The 19,023-nt window shown below is 37.4% G+C and overlaps 3 protein-coding genes across 35 annotated transcripts in view; 1 reads left to right on the top strand and 2 right to left on the bottom strand.

The window, feature by feature from the left end:
• COMMD9 (COMM domain containing 9) overlaps positions 1 to 19,023 on the bottom strand; it is a 1,186,740-nt gene that overhangs the window by 305,401 nt on the left and 862,316 nt on the right. The gene's annotated exons all lie outside the window — the stretch shown is intronic.
• RAG2 (recombination activating 2) lies at positions 6,097 to 12,540 on the bottom strand. Its single transcript, XM_050759434.1, has 2 exons — positions 12,366 to 12,540; positions 6,097 to 8,352 (listed from the first exon to the last, which is right to left on the bottom strand). The coding sequence occupies exon 2, from the start codon at positions 8,338 to 8,340 to the stop codon at positions 6,742 to 6,744; it is 1,599 nt and encodes a 532-aa protein (XP_050615391.1). The 5' UTR covers positions 8,341 to 8,352; positions 12,366 to 12,540; the 3' UTR covers positions 6,097 to 6,741.
• IFTAP (intraflagellar transport associated protein) overlaps positions 8,609 to 19,023 on the top strand; it is a 59,608-nt gene continuing 49,193 nt past the window's right edge. Inside the window, exons 1-3 of one of the 7 annotated variants that reach the window (XM_050759455.1) lie at positions 8,824 to 9,071; positions 9,329 to 9,379; positions 11,907 to 11,993. The gene's annotated coding sequence lies outside the window, so the exon portion shown is untranslated. Of the gene's footprint in view, positions 9,072 to 9,328; positions 9,380 to 11,906; positions 11,994 to 19,023 lie in introns of all 7 variants that reach the window. The other 6 variants (XM_050759454.1, XM_050759449.1, XM_050759453.1 and 3 more) reach the window with 6 other exon arrangements.

The following is a 19,023-nucleotide window of genomic DNA, read 5'->3' as shown; positions in this document are numbered from 1 at the left end:
TATTCTAATCCTGTGTGAACTCTTTTCACCAGAAAGGAGAATAAATATAACCTAAGAGCTCATCACCTTCTGTGAATTTTGCTGTACTTTTGATTTCCAAGTTCTGTGAGATATTTTAATTGATCAAGATATTTAGAACACATAATTTATTTCCACAGCTCCTCTTTCATGTATTAAAGAATCAGAAAGATAGTAAGACAATAGCTGCAGAAGTGAATAAGTTTCAGTCCTTATAGATGGAACTTAATTTAATTCAATGAACATTCATTGAGCAACTATAATGTACGAGACTCTATGCCTTCTGTTACGAACATGCAACTGAGAAAGAAACTTTCTTTTAAGAAGCCTATTTTCAAATAGCTTCTCTATTTGAAGATCTGGCATATACATAAATGTTTATAAGTTGATAGGTGCTATGAAAAGTGATGGTTTGGATAGAGGGTTGAGTATTCCACACTTTTTAAACCAAAGGCTTTACAGAGAACAACTAAATCTTGAAAGATGATAGTTATTAACCAGGAAGATGGACTTTTCAGGTGGAGGATTTCCAGCATTGATAGAGAGTAAGTACCAGGGGTGTGCGTAGAAGGGAAGGATGGCCTACAGAGTCATATCTTGCCATAACGAGGCATTTGGATTTTTTTTTTTCTCATGGAAGATGGGAAGCCACTGAAGAGTTTTCATCAATGAAACATCAGACTTTTATTTTTGAATGTTCGCTGTCATTTCAGCACAGTTAGAGGACTGGAAGGAGACAAGGCAAAGGCAGAGAGACCAGTTAGGAGGTTGCAAAAGGTAATAAAAGGTAATAAAAGCAGTGGCAATGAGTATGCACAGGTTGTATATTAGTCCATTTTCACACTGCTGATAAAGACATACCTGAGACTGGGTAATTTATACAGGAAAAAGCATTTAATGGACTTACAGTTCCACATGGCTGGGGAGGCCTCACAATCATGGCAGAAGGAAATCAGGAGCAAGTCATGTCTTATACATGGATGGCAGCAGGCAAAGAGAGAGTTTGTGCAGGGAAACTCCGCCTTATAGAACCATCAAATCTTGTGAGACTTATTCACTATCATGAGAAAAGCAAGGGAAAGACCTGCTCTCTGATTCAATTACCTCCCACCAGTTCCTCCCATAACACATGGGGATTCAAGATGAGATTTGGGTGTGGACAGAGCCAAACCGTATCACACAGCACGTACTTTTGTTTGTAGCCTACAAGAGCCATTCTAGTACCTTTCATTACTATTTCAGGGCAAATGGGGCTATTGCAGCTGGAATGTTTAAAATGTCTACTGTGTTAGATGCTGGCTAAATGCTTGACACTTACAATTCCCTTTTATAGACACATAGTTAAACTACATTTCCCAGCCTTCTTGGATCTAGGTGGGGCCATGTGACTAGCTTTTGCCAATGAAAGTCAGAGAAAATGATGTATCATTTGCAGGCTGAAATATTTACAAGTGAATGTGCCTTCCCCACATTTTCTCTTTCTCTTTCTTTCTTTTATTCTTTTTGTATCTGAAGTCTTGAGGACACATGATGGAGATAGAGATGTTAGAGTTGCCAAAGAGAAAAAGCCTGGATCCCTGAGACAAATCTTGGAGGAGAGTCACTCAGGTGAATAACCTGATAAGAACACCTGCATTGGATTTTCCGTGAGCAAGAAATAAACTTTAAATGACTTACTGAAGTGTTTGAGAGTTTTCGTTATTGCAGCTAGTGTTAATTACCCTAATACATATTTTCTTATTCTTACCTTTGCCATCAGCCAGAAGTTTGTTGGTTTCCTTTAAGCTCATATCCCTTGCTTCTTTAGTTGCTTTAAGTTTTTACTGTCTCTCTCTCTTTGTGTGTGTGTGTGTGTGTGTGTGTATGTGTGTGTGTGTATATATATGTGTGTGTATATATATATATGCCATATCTGTATAAACACATGTATGTTTAGCAGTAGTCACTCTGCTGGATGTTGGAGATTCAATAATAAATAATTAAGATCTCTGTCATGATGGAACTAAGAGATAAAAGGAGGAAAAGATAAGTTATAAGTAGTTATAACAAATGTAGCAAAGTACAATTAGTGTTATGCTAGAAAAAGTATACATCACTTGGGTTACTCACAATAAAAGTCAGATACAACTCAGTAACGTATTTAATTAAATTCAGCTTAACAACACGTTACCTAAGGCATACCAGGCATTATGTTAAGTACTTGACATAAAAATTATAAAAACATTGTTCTAGTATTCATGAAACTCATAGTTGGTTGGAAGAGCCAGACACTTAGAATACTTACCAAGTAGTAGTTTTTAACTCATTTAGGTGTAACAACAGAAATAATTACAAGGCGTTGAAGCAGCACCAAGGAGGATGTGATGGACTCTGTGTTGTATAATACTGCTAGATAGTACTTGACTAGTTTTCCTCCTAGATCTTTCTTTTATCCAAGATTTGAGTGTGAAAAGTCTATGCTTAGGAAGCTGGTGCAGTGGCTTATTCCTATAACCCTAGTGCTTTAGGAGGCTGAGACAGGAGGATTGCTTGAGGCCAGGAGTTCAAGATTAGTCTGGGGAAGATATGGAGACCCCATCTCTGCAAAAAATAAAACAATTAGCTGGGTATGGTGGTATGCACCTGAAGCTCTAGCTACTTGGGAGCTGAGGTAGGAGGATTTCTTGAGCCTAGGAGTTAGAGGTTGCAGAGAGTCATGATGGCGCCACTGAACTCTAGCCTGTGTGACAGAGTGATACTCCATATCTTAAAAAAAGAAAGAAATCTAAAAAAAGAAAGAAAAAGAAAAAAGAAAAAGGAAAAATAGTCTATGCTTCATGGGGAAATGGAAAAAAATGGAAAATATTAGCATTATGTTTTGAAGAGTATCTGATGAGTAAGAGCTATTCTGTCACACCCTCAGTCATTCAATAGTCATTCTTTCACGCAATCAACATGTATTTGGTAAGCAACATGACAAGAAACTGTTTCCATGCCTAGATAAAGATTTTTGAGAAGTGAATTTGAGACAAACATGGAGTGAGCAGACAGTGTGGGTCCCAGGGAAAAGAATTCTTCATACCATATACCTTGGGCTGAGCTGTGGAGTTGGAGAGAGCACTAGGAATCCCAGATTCGTTTCTGGGAGTTGGGAGCAGTGGGGATGTGCATCTTCCGTGATAGAGCTTAGGAAACAAGTAACATCCAGAGGTGAAATGTTGGTGATGTGTGTTTAGCCAGTGATAGTTTGGACGAGAATCTGTGGTCCAGAAAGCTGCAACAGTAGTAGGATGTGCACAAGAAAGGTACAGAAATAAACAAGTTCCTAGATGGTCCCAAACAGAGAACTGTGGCCATGCTGGGAAAGGAAGAGGCAGAATGATCTCCTTGTCATCATGTTAGCTCACTAGAGACCAGAAAGCAGCTTAGAGAGGGCTAGACATAAGGACGACCTGCAGTGAAGACTGAGCTGCAATTCAGGATCATCCTCCAAGTCTGATAATGGCGATGGATGCTGTAGCTGAAGTTGATGAGGAGGAAAGATGACCCTAAGCACCGGATACTTCACCTTTCATCACCCCTCTCCTGACAACTCAGCATTATATTTCTCCCTGGAACGTGGATGAAAAGTTGGGTGAAGATAGGTAGAACTCTAAAATTGTTGAAATTATATTTCCAGCATACAGTCAAAGAGATTCATAATAGTATGTAAGCTGAGTTAGAGAAAAATACAGCCAAGTTTATTTCTTGCACCCTGAGTATTTAAGCTGTAAAAGATAGTGGGGTTCAGAGAAGTCTTCTAGAGGGAGGAGGTATCTAAACTAGGATATAAAGAGTGAATAGAACTTAGGCTACCTAAAATATTTTTATGTGGTCCTTGATGATGTGTGGTCTAGATTTTGTATTTGTCAGTTGGAATGTGTATTATGTATGTTTATTATAGTAAAATCTCTGGCAAATACCCTCTTAAATAATTTTTACTCAGTGTCTGCATTTATTTCACAATGATAGAGAATAATGAAACTATGTTTTTGAATACACATATAACAAGAGTATACATTATTTTTCAGTTTATAATAATGTGCTTGGCCCTTAGTGATTTTATTTTACTGATGAAAAATTGGATCCCTAGGCCCTGCCAGGCTCTCTGGGCTCATGCCATTCCACCCCTACTTGTTTACTGTGTTTTAACCAGGCTGACCTTTCAGTTCTTCAAATGTGACAAGCTTCATCTCTCCCCAGAGCCTTTGGAATAACAATTTCTTTTTCTTTATACTTTCCCTTTCCCCTAAAACATTGAACTCACCTGTACTTACAGACTTGTATAGTCACCTGAAATGATTACCTTGGGAAGCCATATACTTATTTCTTGATACTACTCCTGTAGTCTTGTGCAAACAATTTTGGGACTTTCCTTTAAAACCCATTCATAAGCCATATCAGAAAATCCATTTTGTTAGCTTGTATTCACACTTTGTTTTTGACCTAAAGTGGTAGTGTAATGTGAAAATCTCACTCTGCTGGATTTCAAATGACACTTATCTGTTTCCAGAAATTAAATCCATCTTTAATGAAGAAAGAGGTACAGCTGTTGAACATCTTCAAGGGAATGAACCATGGATTCTGAAAGTGATTGATTGAAATGTGAGTCCCTGAAACATTTTTGGCAAAGGCAATATTGCTGAAATAGGTGTCTGCTTTTCTAACGTGGCTCATTTGAATGTTTGCATTAGCTTATTAGAAAAGCAACGACATTATCTTAAAGTCACATCGAATAAACTGATTGCTGAGATGACATAAAAAAGACTTAATTTTACTCAAATATATAATCTGTATAACCAATTTGCATGCTGTTGACACACACACACACACACACACACACACACACACACACCCTCCCCCAAAAGCAGCTATGCTGGTGAGATCTGAGTTTGACTAAGAAACTCAGTGAGTTCACAATTGAATCACTTAGATTACCATATCTGGATTCGTTGGCTACAAAATAAATATGTGGTAATAATTCTTTAGCCACCAAATCACTGCAGACAAATCAAGAAGACAGAATATACCTACTCCTTGGGGAAATTTCACCTTTGGACTCTGTAAAGCATATTTTCGCTCCAACTTGTGCCATTTTCTACTAACAAATAGAAAAAAAAATCAAAGTGGACTGACCCTGGAAAAATTAGTTTAATTTTGCCTTTATTTAGGTAACATATCTTAATAATTTGAGTAAATCAATATAAACAGAAGATTTTTATATTTTATTATTTTTACATAGGTGATGGAAACAACAAAAGACCAAATCAACATGCAACAATTGTTCAACAGGAATATTCAGCGAGCAACGTTATTGAAACAGAGTGAACATAATTCAGTTTATCAAAATTAACTTCAGTATCTGGCACATGGAACTGTCAGCAGAAGAACTTGTGCTTCAGCGTTTCATCTCTTGTATAATTCATGTTTCCCCTAAATTTGCTAGTTGTACCTTACACACTGTAGCCTTTCAGTGAAGAGTAAGAGTCTTCACTGTAACTGTGGCTGAAGCTCTTAAGTTAAGGTTTTTCCAGAAAAATGTTTTTTTTTTTTTCAGGAAAATATTCCAGGAGGAAAGAAATTTGTTTTTAAGGTAATCTAGCTATCAACCGATGTCTTGAAACCTTAAAATTAACAGTCATTTCAACTAGCTTCATCCTAGCGAGTGTCTAATTAAACCTTGGCAAGATCACTGATTTTATAATATTCACTGGCAGCAATCTCCACATGTTAACTACACACACACGCACACAAATACATTTCTTTTCCTCTATTTAAATCTTCTGCCTGTAAATGCGATGAAATTCTAACATATTATTTTGGGAAATAATCAATATTATTATTCTCCACGAGATTTATTTGGTAGGCCTTTCTTATTGTATTCTTACTCATTTCCTTTTTCCAGAGTACTAAGAGCAATGGGCTTCAATTTTCCATGAAAATGCCCACAAATAATTAGTTAAAATGACTGACTTTGGCACATCATTCATACATCATATAATGGGGAGGGGAAATCCTTAAAGAAAATGCACACAAATAATTCAAGAAAACATATCAAACTTGATGTAAATTCTTTATTTCTTCGTTCATGTCGTGGAGAACATTATCTATCCGTATGTATATGTATATTTATATTTATATCTACATCTGTAAATCTATGAGGAACTAAGTTGTTCATAAGCATAATCCAAGGGGTTGCTTGAATGTATATAAAGAACACTGATGTGGGATGTAGTTGATCTTGCTTTTAAGTTTTGGCCAACTGCTGAATTGTTACATTGCACAAAATAATTAATTCTTTTGTGTGTTAATTTCATTATTGGCTAAATTTGTCATAACCACTCTATAGGTTATTTGTTACCAAGACTCATATAAGAAATATAAACATACCTTGATGATTATTACTGCTTCTGGGTGTTTAAGTTTTGGTGAATAAAAAAGAGTCAGATCAGAAATTCTCAGTTAAGAATAAATTAGTAAATTGAGTATTCGGGTAAAATATTTTCAAAATGTATAGGTTCTAGAGTGACTTTATTTATCATTGCATTATAAACACATTTTTCTGGCCCTTAATTCATGTAACTAAAAGAAAACATAGGCATTTAAAAAAAACAAAAATAAAAACATATTTTTAAAATCAATGTTATGATTTTTAAAATAGGTTCAGAAGTTCCATATACCTGAATCTGAAAGGCTTTTGCAAAACTAATCAAACAACCTTCTAAGAAAGGATTTCTTGGCAGGAGTCAAGATTTTTCCAGAACCTTTTTTACGGAGGGATTTCATTGGAGGCTTTTTTAAGGGTAGGACTCTTTGGGGAGTGTGTAGAGCTCTTGCTATCTCCACATGCTCATTGCAGTAATACTTGTTGCTTCCTGCTGACAGATGGATGAGCGTGCGTTCTGCCAGATCCATGCACTGAGCATGGACCCAGTGCCCATCCCCATGAGAACAGTAGATCATGGCGGGTTTATTCAGCTCGGTTGAATAGAATGGCACCCAAGTGTTGATATCCACGTCACAAGTAGGGCAGCATGTAATCCAGTAGCCTGTCTCAGACTCATCTTCTTCATCATCTTCATTATAGGTGTCAAATTCATCATCACCATCAAAACTATTTGCTTCTGCACTGAAACAAAATTCTTCGGAGTCTTCAAAGGGAGTGGAATCCCCTGGATCTTCTGTTGATGTCTGACTGTTTGTGAATGTTGTTTGCTCTTCATTCGTATCATCTTCAGCACATTTCAATGTATAGAAATAGAATGCTTCTGAAACAACTTGTTTATTGTCTCCTGGTATGCCAAGAAAAACAGTTCCATTTCCCATGTTGCTTCCAAACCATATCTTGCTGTGCTTAATGTCTGGGGTCCAATCTGGGGTCTCCATCTCACGAATTTCTATCTTGTTGTCCTCTAAAGAGATTATGTTGCAGATCATTCTTTTTTGGTTTTCAAGCTGATATCCACCAACAATAACAAATTCATCCTTGTTAGTTTGAGTCAGGATTGCACTGGAGACAGAGATTCCTCCTGGCAAGACTGTGCAATTCACAGCTGGGCTACCCAAGGGAAGATCAACCCTTATTCTGTACAGGTTGGCAGGCCGGATATTATTGGCAAGTGAATGTCCTCCTAAAATATAGATGGTATCATTTTTGGCAATAGAGACATGAAAAGATAGCCCATCCTGAAGTTCTGGAAGAATGTATGATGTAGCACACCCAAATTCAAAATCCACCAGGAAAACATGGGGCAGGCAGTCAGCTACACTATTCCATTTTTCTGTGGTTCTGTGGGTAGAAGGCATGTATGAGCGTCCTCCAAAGAGAACACCCATACTTTTCCCTCGGCTATACACCACATTAATGGAATGACCATATCTGGCTTCAGGAACATCGCCGACCAAGTCTTTCTCTGTGCAGCGAAAAGTAACCCTTTTGTTGTTCTTGCAAACAATAGACATGACATAAATCTTATCTGAAAGCTCATTGTTTGGTGTTTTCCCTCCATGGATGATGTATTGATGCTTTTCAGACTCCAAGTTGCCTTTGAATGTGCAAGTAGCTGGGTAGCGAAGAGGAGGGAGGTAGCAGGAATCCTTAGAGAAAATTGTAGGCTTCAGTTTGACATGGTTATGCTTTACATCCAAGTGGAAAACTCCAGTGGGGCAGGATCTTTTGGGCCAGCCTTTTTGGCCAAAGAAGAAAACTTGTCCATCAAAATTCATCAGTGAGAAGCCTGGTTGAATTAAGGCTATGTTATTACTTACTGTTACCATCTGCAGAGACATATTTTCTGATGGCATGTAGATTTTTGTCTGAAAGAATTATAAAATAAAATTACTTAGAGATCGCTTCATATAAATCATCGTATTTACATTCCTTCACATGTAAATAGCATTTTTTAAAAGTCCTCCCACACGCTTGCAGTGGGACTGAATGAGGAAAATCCAAGGAGTTAGGTCAGTAAAGAGCCACAGAACCTTTACTGCCATGCCATCCAAGGAGCTGGAACATGTTTTAGCCACGAACTATTCTCCCTAGGATTTCTGGGAATTGTAGTCCTTTTCCTTAAAGAGTCACCACGCGTCAGCTGAAAGAACCACATTTCCCAAGAATCCGTTTTCTCTGGGATGTGTCGCTTTGGAAATCTGTCTTTGTTGCTCTGGGAGAGGGGACTCCTGGAATGTGTCTCTGAATAAAGACTAGCGGAAGGTGCGAAGTGACTAGATGGGAGCCAAGGAGGAAAACTAGGGAATGGGAGGTGAGAGTGGCTACACCGACCCAACATCCGGGTTGCCGGAAGGCTGCAGCGCCCGGAGCGGTGTCGGGCAAACCGCTACCCTGGTATTGTTGGAGCCTCTCCTGGGGACTTTTGAACAGGTGACCCGGTAGGAAGCACAACTGCTTCTGTTGGAGTGCGGTTGCCTGGAGACCGCAGTCTGAAGGGACTCCGGGCAGAGATGTCGTTACTGCGTCCTGCCTGTCTGGATGCTTAGGAGCGCGACTCAAAATTACACCCCTGAGGACCTCGGAGGTGCTTGGGGCGGGAGGTTGAAGGGGTCACCGAGGTTACAAAAGCCGTGACTGTCTTACAGAACAGAAAGATGGGTCTTTGAATCCCTCGAGTGCAGGGGAGACATTGCCTGTTAATGATTTTTACCACTTCTATATTTAGTAATTGAAATACAAAAGGCCCTTTGTTTTCTTCACTGTTTTTGCTACTGTTTTTAGGGTTCTTTTAGGGAAGCAGAGAAGGTTCCTAAACACATCTCCTTTTCATCTTCATTCTAGGAAAATAGAGTTAGTGGCTTTTTCACATCTTTCCAGTCCAAAAACTTTTAGGTAATTCTTTAATAATTCTGTAGTAAGAAAGCAGGGACTAAGAAGCGAAATGTTTGAATTATTCAGGATTTCATACTTGTGTTACAACAAAAAGAATATTTACTAGATGAAGGAAGCTTGATAAATTTCTATTTTATTATTGTTTACCTTAGAGAGATGTGGAATACACTGCCTGTTTGCAGTGTGAAGTCCTGTGCACCAAATATTAAAGGAAACAAAATAGTACAGAATACTTGACTTTTAAGAGTTAATTCTTAATGTGGTTCAAAAGCGGTATAAACAATGGCTAAGAGTATGGACTCTGAATGCTTACTGGCTGGATTCAAATCCTGGCTCTGCCACTAACTACATGACTTTGGGCAAGTTCTTTAACTTCTGTGTGCCTCAGTTTCCTCATCTGAAAACTGAGATAATAATTTTACCAACCTCGTATATTGATGTCAGTTATGATTAATAGTTGAATGTACGTAAAGCACTTAGAACAGGGATTTGCACACAGTAGATGATAGTTATTATTATGATTTTTAAAAAATTTACCAAAAAGTAAGGTCTAGTGCATACGCACCTGCCAGTAATGGCAGTTGATAAGGTTGGAGAGGATGAGAAGGGGCTTTAGGATCTGGGAATCAGGTCAATGGGTATAGATAGATAAACATTTGAACTAAAAAGAATTGGATAAACATATATGATGAGGGTGCTGGTAGTAGTTAATTTATTAACAGAAGATAGTTAATATTTTATTCCTTTTGTCACCCTTTGTCTAACCTTTATTAAATAGACAGGCCCTAAAGTTGAATTCTCTGAGTCCAAATTAGGCTCTAACACTTAGTTGCTGTGTAACCACCCTGGGCAAGTTATTTTTCTCTCTGTTATTTTTATCTGTAAAATGGGGATAATCTTGGTATCTATTCACTGGGCTGTTTTGAGAAATAAATGGGATAGCATGTGTAAGTCAAATAGCACAGTGCCTGGCACATAAACACTCAATAAATGTTAGTTGATACTATAATTTATCTAATTTATCTTTATTCCTTCTGCAAAGATTCCTTGAACTATTTAGAATCTCTGGTCACTCTAATGAGATGTTGGTGGGTTTCTTTTTTTTTTTTTTTGCTTTAAGAATTTCTGTAGATCAGCTGTAATTTACTGCTAAATAATCTCTTGTAGTTATTATTTTTAGTCTACTTGGGAGACTCCTAAGGGGGTGATCTTTTAACAGTTATCCGGTGGGTTATTAAAGCAGGTGAGGAAATGGTGTCTGAGAAGCATTATTATCAAAGTTATGAAAGCAAGCCTCTCTCCCTCAGTTGTACATTCAGCAACCTGTCCTGCTTAAAAATAATCTGGGCAGTGTTTTATTTATATCATGGCCTACCCAAGCCTACATGAGTGAAGGCATCTGAGCAACTATGAAAAATGCTATTCATAGAAAGTAAAAGGAGACCTTATTGACCCTCACTTCAGAAAACTGTAGGTGATTACACTCAGCCTGAGTGATTATGATCAGAGAGTTGTTCCAATTTGGGTAGGGGGAACACTGAAGCCAAAGTCAGCTTGTTTCAAACACCTGTGGTGACTGCTTCTGAGCTACAAGGCAAGCCATTCAGTGGTAATGGATTCCATTACCACTTGAAAAATCCCTTTGTGGGATTTTTCAAGAACACTTGCTTTTAAAACAATGTTTTCATTGTCGCCCTTTGGTTTCACTTTAAGGTTGCTCTAGGAATTTTGGCTTCTTATAAGTGAAAACATGATTATTGTAGATTACACAGAAACATTTTCTTGGGCAAGACGTAAGGAGGATTGTCCATGTTTGTAACTTAGTCTAGGCCCCTAAAGATTTTTGAAATAGGACTTTTGACCTGTTTTCCCTTTGATACCCTGCTTTGGGCTCATTTCATAATTTCAAGGCCCTAAAAACGGTGGTAAAGTTTCTTACTGCTAAGATGAATTACCTCCTCTTGGAACACAGTTCAAGTGTGAGTAATTTTTAGATTACTCACTTTAACCAGATGATATATGCATTTAAAGAATAAACAGGAATATGGAAAGTGTTTTCACATTATTTTGCCCATTTAGTTTTTGAAATTTTGCTTTATTGACTTGAATATATTTTTCACTGGAGTAGACTATTGTTTCTCTTCCATGGTTTCAATATGACTGTATTAGTCACATCTTGGTTTTTAAAAAGAGTTTTTGAATGATTATACTATATCTAAAATAACCTACTGAAGTATTTTCCTTTTAATAGGCTATATAAAACAGACAGATTTAAAAAAATGAGACCGTGTTCTTCAGCTGAGGGAGGTTTCAAGGTCAACACATTAAAGATTCTTTGTAAAGGACAGAAATATAGGACCAATAAATATATACAATTTTCCCAACCCCATGCTAACATTCTTAAGCAGGGAGATTTTCATTTATTCACTGTGATGCTAGGGCATAGTTGAGTATAATAAAAGGACTCATGGTATGAGGTCTGGGTTTATAGTTCCCCACATCTGAACCGACTTTTTCTTTTCCAAAGAAAGATACTGTACTCGGAAACATTAAATCTTGCTGATCCGTGCTGGCCATGTTTTCCTGATTGCTCCAGAGTAGCAGGTAACCTCATGTAAGTAACTTCAGGCATTTAATGTGTGAATAACACTATCTTGCACTGTTAATCAGGTTTGAGGCATACATTATTTTATTTTTGCTGGCAGTAAAAGCAGGATTAGATCTTCCTTCCTATACTTAGGCCAGATAACGATTTATGTACTAAGATTAATAATAGTGCTCTAAAGGCCTAAGAATTAAATCCCTGAAGCTGCCAGAGAACAGAAAGCCCCACATTTTCCAAATTCTACTCATCCCTTCCCTATCTAGATACCAAATCCATTTGTAACTAACACACTGTCAAAGTGTGGCATCTTCATTCCCTTAAAGTTTATGAACATAGGCTCCCATTTTTTAGCTTTGGTAGAAATGAAGGTATCAGACCTACCTGAAAGCCAGAGGGGCTGCTCACGCCTCTCTGAATCTTTGCCGCTAAACCAGGTATTAATTGTCAGCACCTGGGGAAGATTCACTGACTGCGCACTATGACTGTGGCAAGCAGAAGGCTGAGTGTAAAGAGAGTGTGTATGTGTGCCTGCAGATGTTCTCATGAACACTGATCTAATGGGAGTAACTGACTATGACCTTTTTTTTTTTTCTCTCTCTCTCTCTCTCTCTTTAGATGGTTGAGGGAGTTACCCACCAGGGTGTACCCTCAGGATTTAACTATTTCACTACTAGCAAAAATGGCAACACAATTCACTATTTGTAAAGATAAAAAGAAATCTGGTTAAAACTTGATTTTTAAAAATTAAAAACATTTTAGAAAAACACAGAAGAAATACATACAGTTTCTGTGGTTTAAATAAATACTATTTTGAATCAAATGAGAAATTATTTGTCCTAAAGCAGAGACCACTAATACCAGGGCTATTCATTTTAACTTTGAAGTACTCTTTTGTGGTCTCATTTTCTTTAATACAAGACTCAGAAGGAAAGAGTTATAATTATTCCAGGCCCTCTACCAACTTTATATCAGGCAGCTACTGTGTAATAATACAGTTTAGTGATTAAGAAAATGGGCTTTGGGGTCAAGCTCACCTGGTTTTCTCTGCTAGCTCTGCTATTTTTTCAGGTAAAGTCATCTTAATACTTAAGCCTTTGTTTCTCTGTCTCTGAAATGATGATAATAGAAATATTTACTTCAAAAAGCTGTTGAGAAAAGATTAAATAAGGTAATGTATGTAAAGTGTTTAGCCAAGGAAGAGATTAATATTCCATAATGATCTGGATAGCAAAAAATTACCTTTATAATTTCTTACCTTTACCTTTTTTTTTTTTTTTTTTTGAGATGGAGTCCCGTCTGTCTCCCAGGCTGGAGTGCAGTGGCATGATCTCGGCTCACTGCAACCTCTGCTTCCCAGGTTCAAGCGATTCTCCTACCTCAGCCTCCCAAATAGCTGGGATAACAGGCACATGCCATGACACCCAACTAATTTTTGTATTTTTAGTAGAGATGGGGTTTTACTGTGTTGGCCAGTCTAGTCTCAAACTCCTAACCTTGGGTGATCTGCCTGCCATGGCCTCCCAAAGTGCTGGCATTACAGGTGTGAGCCACCTTGCCCAGCCTATAATTTCTAATAGTAGCATAACATTACATTAAGTAAATGTAATATAATTTACCTGACCTTCCACTGTTGTTGGTCATTTGATCAGTTTCCATATGGCTGAGGTGATAAAATGTAGTGAACAGAGGTAGGCAAATCTGGGTTTGAGTTTCAATGTTGTGACCTTTTTGAGTGTCAGTTTTCTTATCTCTAAGATGGGAGTAGTAATTACCTTGTTTTAAGGCTTAATGGATTAAAATGTCTAGTATATAGAATGTATACAGTAAATCTTACCTAATGAAGATGCTGTAAATATATTTGTATAGTGACTACTTTAATTTTTTTGCAAAATTTTAGTGTGTATATTTTCAGGGTTGATTTTTTTTTTAAACAGATGTGTGTAGTTCAATTGCTTGGTTGATTCTCATCATTTGAAATGTCGACCCATCCTTTAAACAGCATCATCATCTCTTCTAGTGCCTTCCATGATGATTTTTTTAATCTGCAAAAGGATGTTGGGTTATTTCTCTAACCTATTTATGTGTTTTATGTATAAGATTCTTGAAATTAGAGCAACAATAAGGACAACTGTCATAAAGTTGATATATTGGATGTCTCCACTGTAAATATAAAATAAGAAATGCAAAGATAGAAACCATAGGTAGGTTTAGACATGTTTTAGCCTTTGGATTTTACTAACAGGCCATTTTTAGCATAATAATTAGTTGCTGAACGAGTAGTTGTCTCCTGAGGAGACTAGAAATTAGTAGCACATTTGAAAATGGGTTTTAAGACTCCAAGTCCTTGCTATACCGTTAGGAGAGCATTAGACTTACAGTGATTTCATACAAGGTCCCTGATCTCCCAAATTCCTCAGCATTGAAACTAAATATAAAATAGTAAACTATATTTTTTGAGCATCTACTATATATAAAACCATGTGGAGAATTAGAAAAAAAATCAGACACAGGTCTTGCCCTTAAAGCAGGGGTTGCCAATCCCTGGGCCAAGGACAGGTACCGTCAGCAGTCTGTTAGGAACAGGGCTTCATAGCAGGAGGTGAGCTGCAGGTTGGCAAGCCTTACTGCCTGAGCTCCGCCTCCTGTCAGATCTGCTGTGTGGCATTAGATCATCATAGGAGTGTGAACACTATTGTAAACTGCGCATGCAAGGGATCTAGGTTGAGTGTTCCTTATGAGAATCTAATGCTTGATGATCTTAGGTGGAACAGTTTCATTCTGAAACCAGCCCCCTCACTGTGGTCCATGGAAAAATTGTCTTCCATGAAACTAGTCTCTGGTGCCAAAAAGGTTGGGGACCACTGCCTTAAAGAACATATATAATAGTAGAATGAAGCAACTTTTGGTTGCAGATGAACACGCCTTATATTCTTGCCACATTCATCTTTTCTTAAAAGTTCTTAGAAGTTCATTAAGAAATCACAATTATAAGTTTCTCAGCCCATTTTTAAGCCTTGAGGCAAAATCAAATTCAAACTCCTACAAGAACATATTGATTTATCCTTCAGTAAATTTCAAAAAACCAGTACACAATCAAAGAATACAAGTCAGTGAAATTACATAGTAAAACAACCTTTATTTTATGGGAAAGATAAAAACTTAGTAATGGGATATCCTGGCATAATAATTGGACCAAAAAGGAAATGTAATTGGAAAAAAAAGATGGAAGCCAACCTCAAGCCCAATCCCTTTATTTTTACACTCAAACTACTCAGGGTCGGAAAAGTTTACATAGCTTGACAAGGGTAACACAGCTGCAGGGATCTGTGGACATGGTGGGTTGGAGGGAGGCAGAATTCATGACAGTGCATTTCAAGAACTGTAGTGCATCTCTCAAGCATTTCTATCACCATTTTATAAATGGAGAAACAACTTAAACTTCATTATTACTCAGTGAGTTAACTAGTGTTTGAAATAATGTCAGTGGCAACTTCTCATAGCATTAGGATAAGCATAGACAATGATTACTGTTTTACTAAGTGGCAGAGTTTTGAGGAAATAAGATAAATTGTGTTGGAAAGGGAGATGTTTGGCCTGTTGAATGAATTCCATAATAGGAGCCACAACTGAAACTGACAAAAGAGGAAGGAAGAGGAAATATATAGAAGGAAGCAATTTACAGTTAGTATGATGGATTATCAAGAGAAGAACATGACAAGTGACTTGACATTTTTTATTTAAAGCAATTAATTAGATATGGCCACCTGACCAGAATGAGTAGTATCTTCCTATAAAAGTTTCATGCTCTCTAATTTAAGGTGGATTCTTTGCTTGAAAACAAAATGGAAAAAAAATTTCAGAGGAGTTTGGCTGGAAAATTTTTCTTGCTAGAAAAAAATTTACTGAAAGATTTTATTTTTAGAGAAGGAAAGGAGTTTGAAGGAGTTTGTGATTCTTTTTTTTTTTGGAGACAGGATCTCGCTGTGTTGCCCAGGCTGGAGTGCAGTGGCATAATCTTGTCTCAACTCAGCCTCCACCTTCTGGGCTCAAGTCATCCTCCCACCTCAGTCTCTCAAGTAGCTGGGACCACAGATGGACACCACCATGCTCAGCTAATTATTTAATTTTTTGTAGAGATAAGGTCTCACTATACTGCCCAGGTGGTCCTGAACTACTGGGCTAGAGTGTTCCCCCTATGTTGTCCTTCCCAAGTGCTGGGGTTACAGGCACGAGCTATTGCACTTGACCTGATTCTTAATTTCTACCTTTGAGTATAGAAACCATATTGACAAAAAGAAATTATTTATATATGTATGTGCATGTGTATGTTATGTTTTGTACCTTGAGGCAAAATTGCAGATAAAGTATTGAGTGAAATTGGAAGCTGGGGAAGCACTGTATTACCTCTTACAGCCCATTTATTATTCCACAACCTTAGGAATTTATAATTCAAAATAGCTGGGAAACAAATCTAAAATCTTACTTCTTTTAAGAGAATGCCAAGTGAAATAAAGTTTGATTTTATTTGCGAGATCTGGCATTTTGAAACACTTCGAAATGAACTCCTAGGTGATTTAGTTCAGTTGGTCTACACCTGCTCCTAACCAGCTGTGTGGGTTTTGCTTTAGAGTAGACTTCTTGGTATTGTTTAAAGTCCTGTGCGCTGTGCAGGTGGCTAACAGGCTCAGGAAGTTGGAGAGAAGGGGACAACTTTAATTAAGAGTGAATGCCTTTGTGCCATAGTATGCAGTATAGATAAAGTAACCATTAGTGGGACACTGTATCTTATGTGAGGGTGGGATTATGTTTGAACTAATCTTTTATGATTGAAATATTGTGTGATTATAGAGCTATAAAGTTGACTCAGAAACCCTACTGCTTTATGGATTCACAGTTGTATCAGGAGTCTTGAAGAAAATGTTCACTGAATTACTCGCCGTTACTGCCCATAACTCATTGGTATAGTTGATAGCATTTCTGAGGCTAGGAGATCAGTTTTGGACATGGTTGAAATACGTGTATGGCAGATTTTTCTTGATAAATGTCTACAGGTCAGTTAGTGTGCTTATAAGAGTTTTGTTAGGGGGTGAAGGTATGGTGTTTACTTGTAATTCCACACAACTGTAAATTCTTAAAAAAAAAAAAAGAAGCAAAAATGGTTGTGAAAAGGCAGACTTTCTGATTTCAAAAACAATGAATTTCCTGAGATTTGTCTTATAAGTGTATCCTACAGATTCTGTGTACACAGTTAATCTGTTTTTAAAAAATGATAGGGAGTAAGTGGGGAGAGTTCAAATGCTTCACTGGTTTGCATTTTTCTTTGTTTGATAGAATTAATAGCTGTTTAACTGAAAACAATCTAATACTTACTTGACCTGCCTCAGTGAGTCAATGCAGACATTTCTGGATTGACTTAAACAGCTAGGAGGAAGAGTATACTTGGGGAAATAAAGTGGGTCTTATACAATCTGCGGATGATGAACAGCAGGGCTTAATGAATGATAGCCTCAAGAAACCTCATTACAGTAGCTTGGGTGAATGAACAGGAAAGGGAAGCAAAGTTTTCAAGAGGAAAGTTTCTGTTTATGCATGTAATTGTATAGATCAGTATTAGTCTGTCTCCCAGAGTTTTCTGTAGGGGGAAAACAACACACCTGGTTCTCACATTCTTGGTAAACTTTTAGTGATAATTTACTTTTCCTAAATATCTTTTGTTTTAATTGACTTATCATTCGTCTCTGTTTCCATCCCCCCTTTCTAAGCGAAAAAAATAATTACAGATTCACAAAATGAATTCACAGGAGGTTCCAAAGAGGTATATAGGGAGGTCTCATGCATCCTTGGTCCAGCCTTCTGCAATGTTAACATCTTGCATAAGTATAGTATAACATAAAAATCTGAGTTATTGCTATTACAAAAATGGAGTGTTGTATAGAATATGTAAATTACAGTCAGGCACAGTGGCTAACGCCTGTAATCCCAGCACTTTGGGAGGCCGAGGTAGACGGATCACTTGAGGTTAGATGTTTGAGACCAGCCTGGCCAACATGGTGAAACCCTGTCTCTACTAAAAATTCAAAAATTAGTCAGGTGTGGTGGTGGGTGCCTGTAATCCCAACTACTCACGAGGCTGAGGCAGGAGAATCGCTTGAACCCAGGAGGTGGAGGCTGCAGTGAGTCGAGATTGCACTACTGCACTCCAGCCTGGGTGACAAGAGCAAAACTCAGTCTCAAAAACAAACAAACAAAAAAGAATATGTAAATATGTAAATTATAAATCTCTTTAGGGAAGAACCTAGATCTATTTTTGTTAAGGCATCCTTTGTGGTATCTTTGTTTATAATCTGAACCCACATTTTAAAAATTATATGCAGTTTTTAGGATGGATGTGCTGTCTTTTCCTTTTGGTGAGAATTTATGAAGGAGAAACGTATAGCTAGTAAGACATACTTCTATTACTGCTGCATGGAATGCAGTTCATCTCTCTCTCAAAGCTTTGTAGTCAACAATAATCCCCAAACCTTTCCTACCTCCTTCCAAATACTTCCTTTAATATTCACTGAAAAGGGCTATATACCTAGGGGAATTTAATAATATGTAGAAGTCTAGATGCTTATACTACCAACTTTTTTGGTGATAATGAAGAGTTTGATGTCTTTTACGTGTTAGAAAAGGCTTTTGATAAAAACTCATGACTTGAAGTGCAGTGTATACTTTTTGCTCTAATTGTATGTTTTTTTATTTCATCCTGATGAAAAACAATAAAGGAGTGTAGGTTCTTTTCTATTTTGTAAGAGATGTTTTGTTTTATATTCTGCTTTCCCTCTATTCCTTTTGTTTCTTCTTTTGTTTTCTCATTTGTATTGGTGGGTCGCTAATATATAATGGTATAATATGTGCTCAGCCTCTGGCCTTTTGAATGTCATTAGGGTATGGAGCACAAATGGAGGCATGAATATACCTGCCAGGGTAAGATTGCTGCTTTGTGCTTAATTTCCTGAGGCTTCAGATATGCCTTAAAGTTCATAATCATGAGCAT

Source organism: Macaca thibetana, chromosome 14 (assembly GCF_024542745.1).
Source record: "Macaca thibetana thibetana isolate TM-01 chromosome 14, ASM2454274v1, whole genome shotgun sequence".
NCBI classification, from domain to species: Eukaryota; Metazoa; Chordata; class Mammalia; order Primates; family Cercopithecidae; genus Macaca; species Macaca thibetana.
The sequence above is the reverse complement of the archived record's forward strand: the minus strand, read 5'-3'. Positions and strand labels throughout refer to the sequence as shown.

Bases quoted from the DNA above. Each gene is read 5' to 3' on its own strand.
- RAG2 (XM_050759434.1), bottom strand. From the start codon at position 8,340: ATGCCATCAGAAAATATGTCTCTGCAGATGGTAACAGTAAGTAATAAC.